The sequence below is a fragment of the Triticum dicoccoides genome, chromosome 1B, assembly GCF_002162155.2.
Source record: "Triticum dicoccoides isolate Atlit2015 ecotype Zavitan chromosome 1B, WEW_v2.0, whole genome shotgun sequence".
In the NCBI taxonomy this organism is placed as follows: domain Eukaryota; kingdom Viridiplantae; phylum Streptophyta; class Magnoliopsida; order Poales; family Poaceae; genus Triticum; species Triticum dicoccoides.
The window spans coordinates 612,651,191-612,658,427 of record NC_041381.1 but is presented as its reverse complement, the minus strand read 5'-3'; the positions used below and the strand labels follow the sequence as shown (position 1 = coordinate 612,658,427).

General features: G+C 48.3%; 1 protein-coding gene across 1 annotated transcript in view; it reads right to left on the bottom strand.

The window, feature by feature from the left end:
• Positions 1-4,558, bottom strand: part of LOC119310090 — a 5,720-nt gene extending 1,162 nt beyond the window's left edge. Inside the window, exons 1-4 of the mRNA XM_037585940.1 lie at positions 4,454-4,558; positions 4,079-4,330; positions 2,907-3,137; positions 66-1,074 (exon numbers count right to left, since the gene is read on the bottom strand). Coding sequence (XP_037441837.1) covers positions 66-1,074; positions 2,907-3,137; positions 4,079-4,330; positions 4,454-4,549 — 1,588 coding nt within the window. The 5' untranslated portion in view covers positions 4,550-4,558. The remainder of the gene's footprint in view (positions 1-65; positions 1,075-2,906; positions 3,138-4,078; positions 4,331-4,453) is intronic.
• Positions 4,559-7,237: the final 2,679 nt, after the last annotated feature.

Below are 7,237 nucleotides of genomic sequence, written 5' to 3'. Positions count from 1 at the left end.
TGATTTCTTCACCGAGTCATCACTGCCATTGACGACGATGGAGGTGGCTTCCTTGGATGGGCTGCCGATCGTGGCGGCGGCGGCGGCAGCCTTCTTCACCCCCTGTCCTGCCGATGACACAGCTACGTCCATCTCTCCCGCTGCTGGTTTCTTCACCGAGTCATCACTGCCATTGACGACGATGGAGGCGGCTTCCTTGGATGGGCTGCCAATCGTGGCGGCGGTGGCGGCAGCCTTCTTCACCCCCTGTCCTGCACCGGCGTCAACGGTGGCCTTCTGTTTGTTGGTGTGCTTCCTGCCGGACAGGTGAGTCTGCATGACGCACTCCGACGAGGCCTTGACGTCGCAGAGCTCGCACAGCAGGATACCACCGTCCAGTCGGCGCACGCCATTGGCCTCCATGGGCACAGTTTCTGAGCCTGACACGTTGCCACATGCACTGACACCAACTGCAGCCAACTTCGCCTTGTTGGTGTGCTTCCTGCCGGACAGGTGAGACTGCATGTCGCACTCCGACGCCACCTTCACGTTGCAGAGCTCGCACAGCAGGGAGCCACCGTCCACCCGGCCCACGCCATTGGCCTCCATGGGCACCATTTCTGATCCTGGCCCATCGCCATCAGCAGCAACGGCAGCCGGTGGTTCCACGGCTTCGCACTGCTTCTGCTTGGCCTGCTTGGAGACGTGCTTGGTCCCCTGTAGGTGGCACATCATGGTAACAATGTCGGCGGTCCGCACGTCGCACACCTCGCAGAGGATGGAGCCGTTCAGCTGCACCACCTCGCACAATGTCCCGGAGTCGGTCAGCATATGGAACTTCCTCGGCGTGTAGCCGCCTTCCACCTCTGCCTCTTCCTCCGCATCCCCAGGCGCAAGCGAGGGCGCCATCTTCATGTGAGCCTTCCCTTTGAGGTGATCCTGCATGCCCTTCTCGCTGGTTGCCGTGCAGGTCAAGCCTCGCTTCTGATTCTTGCTGCTTGGCCCGGCTGAAAGGGTGGATGCGGCTGGGACAACGTCGGAGTTCTTCCGCTTGGCCGGTAGCACGGCTGCTGATGCATTTGGTTTTGAGCAGACCTGCATGAACAAACACAAACTCCTCTAAGCAGACACTCGTTTAGGTTATGGAGACCTGAGGAAGAACAGAGGTAAAATCCCTCATCGTAACAAAAATGGTGTATTCAGACATATGCCACTAATGTTTCCATAGCTTAGTGCTAGTGCCATCTCAGTCCCTTTTCTGTCACTCTCTCCTTCTCTGACCATGTGATGTTTTATGTTTTGCTGTCTTTTCAAACCGTTCAAATCGATCAACCTTGGCTGGTTTTTCCCGAACACGTCTTGAGAAATGACAAGATGTCAAAATATAATGTCGGATAAAACCAAACAAGGTTGATCGAAACCGTTTGAAGGGACAGTGCAAAACCAAAACATCACATGGCCAGGGATGGAGAGATTGACAGGAAAGGGACTGAGATGGCACTAGCACAAAACTTGGAAAGACACTAGTGGCACCTATGTTTTTGAAGTGGCATTGACGATGAATCTATGTTTTTGAACTAAAACGGAGTACATCTGAACCTTATACACCCAAAAAATATGCGCATAAGTTTCAGAAAAATATGACATAAATCAGATGCAATTAGGGATGGATACAAGTATGCGCGTGCCAACTTTAAAACTTAAATATGACTGTATGAGACCTAGATGAACAAGGAACGGTGTAAGTTACAAGTCATATTTAAGTTATAAATTTTAGATGCATAATACTATATCCATCCTCTCTGAGTAGGATTTATTTGGCATTTTATCGAACTTCAGCAATATTTTTTAGCCGTATAAGGCTATAGGGTTCCTATGTCCCTAGGTTTAGAAAATCCCTTCTGACAAGCTCCCATGCTTCTCACGCCTCTTAATGTTCAAAGATAATGGAAGAATGCAAACATTTTACTAGACTAGAAATTAGCACCAAAGACATTTGTAAGGACATATAAAATTGGTTTCTCAGAAATTAATCATGCTTTAATAGCCTTTGAGACCTCTTTATATATGTTCCAGAAATCATGATACACTTTGGCCTTGTATTATTACTGGGGGAAAATATCACATGATACCAACCTTTAGGTGATACCATGATACCATTTCAAAAAATTCAATTTTAAATATTTCAAAAAATTCTGAAAAAATTATGGATGTTTACAGCACATGAATGTACAATCCCTAAAAATTTCATGTCCAAATTCCAAATACACATTGAGAAACAAAAAAGACAAATCCACTATTCACATCCAGATTTGTCTTTTTTGTTTCTCAATGTATATTTGGAATTTGGACCTGAAATTTTTAGGGATTGTACATTCACGTGATGTCAACATACATAACTTTTTTCAGAATTTTTTAGAACATTTAAAATTGAATTTTTTCAAATGGTATCATGGGAGCATTGGGGAGATGGTCTTATTACTGGATTTGCAGTTTGGGCCCTTTTGTATACAAAAGAACGAGCACTTTATACTAATAGGATCAGAATAATACCTACTTTCAAGCATATAAGACCCTCTCCAACTTTGAGCCTAACTTTAACAATAAATTTGACTAATAAAATGTCAGCTATATGCCACAAAAACTATAGCATTTGAAACTTCTTTCAGATACAAAATTAGTGATATATTTTTCGTGGCATACATCTCAGATTTTATTAGTCAAATTTGTAGTCAAAGTTAGGCTCAAAATTTGAGGGGGTGTTACATATTTGTAAGGAGGCAGTATTGTTGTCAATAAATAGGTTGGAAAGACAAGTAGCCTCATATGAAATTATGAATATTATAGTTAACCACGCTACAGTAAAACACATATTTTGTTTTGTTGAATTTGGGTAGTGTTGGCAAAGTCCAAATCATATTCCTTACCCCATTCTCCTTAGGATATGGCTGCGAGAGCATGGCAGTCTTCCTCATATGAATTTTCCCTTTGAGGTGATCTTGCATGGTCTTCTGACTGCTTGCTGTGATGCCGCAGACCGTGCAATTCAAGCCCAAGTTGTTGCACCCTTTTTCAGCGAGAGTCATTGAAGCGACAGCAACACCAGGGTTTTTCCCCTTGGCCGGTAAGGCTGGCGACCCATTTACCTTCAACCTGAACTGCATCAAACACAAACACCGGTCAATTCTTTGACACATACAAGAAATAATCTTATGTCTCACAAAAACTATCAAGAGGAAAAAAACTTGTTTTTCGAAAGGGAGGAAAATAACTTGTTCAAGGATAGTACGAATTATTTGTATTTGGTAACAAGATGACATATAAAGCTTTAGCTTGGATTGTCGCAAGTCTTGCCAGTTACCACCAGATATTTATACATCTATGTAGATATAGAATTGTTTTATGTATTCATAGTGAAATCAGAAGCAGTCGAGACCTATTTATGTTCCTCAAAATGTGTGATTTACTGGTGTTACAAGTTACACCTAACCAAGCCACTGTAGCTAGCTGGGCTGTAAAATATGGGTAATTTAAGAATACTAGTGAATACTGAATACGACAACATTATCAATAAAGAATCAAGGTGTCAAGAAAAAAGATTTGCAGTGGCCTGGGCTATGGACTCAAGCCCAAACAGCATACGTGTTCATGTATTCAAAACAAACACGAATTCATATATACTCCCTCCGTCCGAAAATACTTGTCATCAAAATGGATGAAAAGGGATGCATCTAGAACTAAAATACATCTAGATACATCCCTTTTTATTCTTTTTGATGACAAGTATTTTCGGACGGAGGGAGTACTTGAATATGAAAATGTAAGGCTAGTACAGTACAAATCAAAACACAATTCAGGCCAGTTTGATTCAAAGATCCATATAACTTATGGAGTAGCAAGATATTATGATGCTTTTAACATCACATATATAGAGCGCTTGAGTCTTATTATATCTTAATTTGTTTCACCTAAAGAACAAGATTCAAAGTTAGTTCAACCAATTAGATATTGGACATCAGAAATGGAACAATACTTTGCATTCCGTCTTTCAGTACGGAGATATAAAACTGAAATGTGTATACATGCTGCATTTTATTACCGCATCCTTCTCTGGTTGACCTGTTCCAGGCAATGGCTGCGTATGTTTAGCGGCCTTCTTCCCGTGGCTCTTCCCTCGGAGGTGCTCTTGCAGGGCAACCTCGCTGGTTGCCGTGATGTTGCACACCGTGCAAGTCAGGCCTGACTTCGGCTTCTTGCTTCCCGTGGCCGCCAAAACAGCAGATGCATCATGTACATCAGGGTTTTTCCGCTTGCCTGGCACTGCAGCAGACACGTCTACTTTCGACCCGGCCTTCACAGACAGGAGAAGAACACATATATTGGAATAGTTAGGGGATAAAAAAGAGGCGGAGACCTAGATTCAAAACGTGGAATCCTCAGAGCAGCAAAAGGTTGAATCCTCAGATCAGCAAACCTCATGCAAGTACGGCGCTGCCGTCTTCAGTGATGGTACCGCCCCATGTTCCGACACGCCAGCCAGCCCCACGAGCAACCTGGCGCGCTCCTCCATGAGCTCACGGCGGACCTCGGCCTCGAGTGCCATGGCCTCCGCCTCCTCCCGCAGGATCCGCGCCCTGATCCTCTCCTTCGCCGCCCGGCGCCGCTGCTCGTCCGGATCAGACGCCGGCGGCGGTGAGTTCTCCCCGTGGTACCCCTCGCCGGCGACGAGAACATTATGCACGGGCGTGGCTTCACCAAAGGGAATAAGAAGATCAGCGGGAGAGAGGCATGAAGAACCTAGAGCCGGCCGTAAGCAGGGAGGAGAGCTCACCTGCCGTCTCGGAGTTGGCCGACGTAGCAGCGGCCCCCGCCGACGGACAGCGCTCGTCGCCGGCGCGGTAGTGGAACTCCATGGCGAGGCCTTGTGATCTGGGGTTCTGGGGGTTTTGCTGGATCGGAAGGCGTCCGGTCGGTCCCGGATGTTGTGCCGCTGCGCCTGCGCAAGAGAAACGTGAGTCCTCCACTATAAACGCTGTGTTGGAAACGGTTACGGTAAAATCCAAGACCCCCAGCTGATCCCCCGCGTACGATTGAAATCTTTGGAAGGATCCGACTGAGCCAGGAAATTAATGCTGATTTTCTTTATTTTTAGCAAGTCATGATTTGCTTCCACCAAATAAATATAGAAATTAATGCTTCCAAGATTTACGTTACAAACTCCATTTTCAGTTTTTTTTAGGCTGGAAATACCTAGAGTGATTTATCTACTGTGCACAATATAGCTTTTCTATCTACGAAAACCAAAGGTATCTCCAACCGCAACTGCGAATTTTCTTCCCCATCCGTCCACGGACATAGATGCGGTAGGCCACCATCCAACGCTGCCATCATTCATCCGGCCAACAATTTGAACTAATTGGACCAAACTCGATCAAACCGGGCGAATTTCATTGAAGTTCGGACATAATTTACATAAAAGGTTGATATTTCGATCGTATAACAAAAAAAAAACCTAAACCATATACCGGATGACCACCTCGTACGCGTGCTCCCATGCCTTGCCGCACCGCCGTCTCCATCGGTGCCGCCATCGTCGTCGTGGTCCCTCCAGCGGCAGAACAACGCCGGAGGGCCACGGCAGCCTTCTCCGGCGGCTTCCTACCGCTCGCGGAGGAGCCGCTCCGCCTCCTGTTGTGCCTTGCGGTGTGCTGCCGCGGCCACTGCGAACGTGGCCTTCGGAGCCCTGGCGGTGGACTTGCTGCGACTGGCGTTGACGGAGCAGTCGCTAAGTGACCACTCCTCCCGATCTTGACGAGCTCGGCGTCAAGGCAGCGGAGGCGTCTGGTGGCCATCTCTGCGGTGGTCACGGAGCAGTCGAGCGTCCACGCGGCGCGAGGTTAGGGTCGTTGCGGAACCAGTACACCGTCAGGTCGCTCTTGGCCGACGTGGAGTGGTGATCGACATTGAATCGGTCGTACCTTGCCTGCTGCCGAGACGAGATGACGATCCTCGAGTCCGAGGGACCGCCTCCTCTGAGGTAGTGGACAAGGCGCCCCCGCGCCTTCTTGATCACGCACGGCAACTCCGCCTTGATAGCGAGGCGGTGGCGGCGCGGCGACGACGATGGCACGTCCATGCGGTCGTACTGGCTGCATGGCGGGGACGCCGGCTCCTTGTTGACATGGCGTACGATCTGGACGCCGCGGTGGCGCGGGGGCGAGGCCAGTTGCTCCTTCACGCGGCATCCGATTTAGACGTCGCGGTTGTGCGGGGGCGAGGACGACTCCTCCTTCACAGGTCGGAGCCCGGCCGCTAGCTCATGCTTCACACGGTGGCGCGGCGGGGACGGTGGCTCCTCCTTCACTCGCGCCAGTGATGGCGGCGATGAGCCCATGTAACAAATCGAACGCTCCGTCACTATCTTGATCTAACGGAAGAAATCTTCTTCCGTTAGAGTGGCCTTCTTGAGGAGTCGGGGCGGCTGATGCGGCTTCGGCACTAGCGTCTGGTCCTCCTCGTCAATGGAGGAGATGACGAGCTCCTCCTTAACGGATGAGCCGACCGCTGTGAACGCCGACGGGCCCGGAGAGCGTAGGCGGCGGCGCCAAGAACCGCCGGAGGAGGAGCTCCCCCTACTCCGCTTGCTAGCGGGAGCACCACGACTTCGGCATCGCCTCATGTCGGTGTGAAATCCGGCAGACCTCTGGGTAGGGGGTCCCGAACTGTGGATCTCGGATCGAGGGTTACTGGAACATGGAGATGGTGTTTACCCAGGTTCGAGCCCTCTTAATGGATGTAAAACCCTTCATCCCACTCTTGTTTATATTGATGAAGATATATCGAGTACAGAGTTGATCTACCTCAAGATCGTAAGATGTGTTCTAACTCTAGAGCTAGGTGAACACAACTGTGTTGAAGTATCCTCTACGGCCTAAACTCTTTGGCTTATATACACGCCAGTGATGTCTACTATGCAACTTTATTCTTGTAGAGTCGTGTTGGGCCTCCAAGCGCAGAGTTTTGTAGGACAATAACAATTTTACCTCAAGTGGATGACCTAAGGTTTATCAACCCGTGGGAGGCATAGGATGAATATAGTCTCTCTCAAGACACCCTGCAATCAAATACAAGAAATCTCTTGTGTCCCCAATACACCCAATACAATGGAAAATTGTATAGGTGCACTAGTTCGGCGAAGAGATGGTGATAAAAGTGTAGCATGAATAGTAGATATGAGTTTTTGTAGTGCGAACAATAA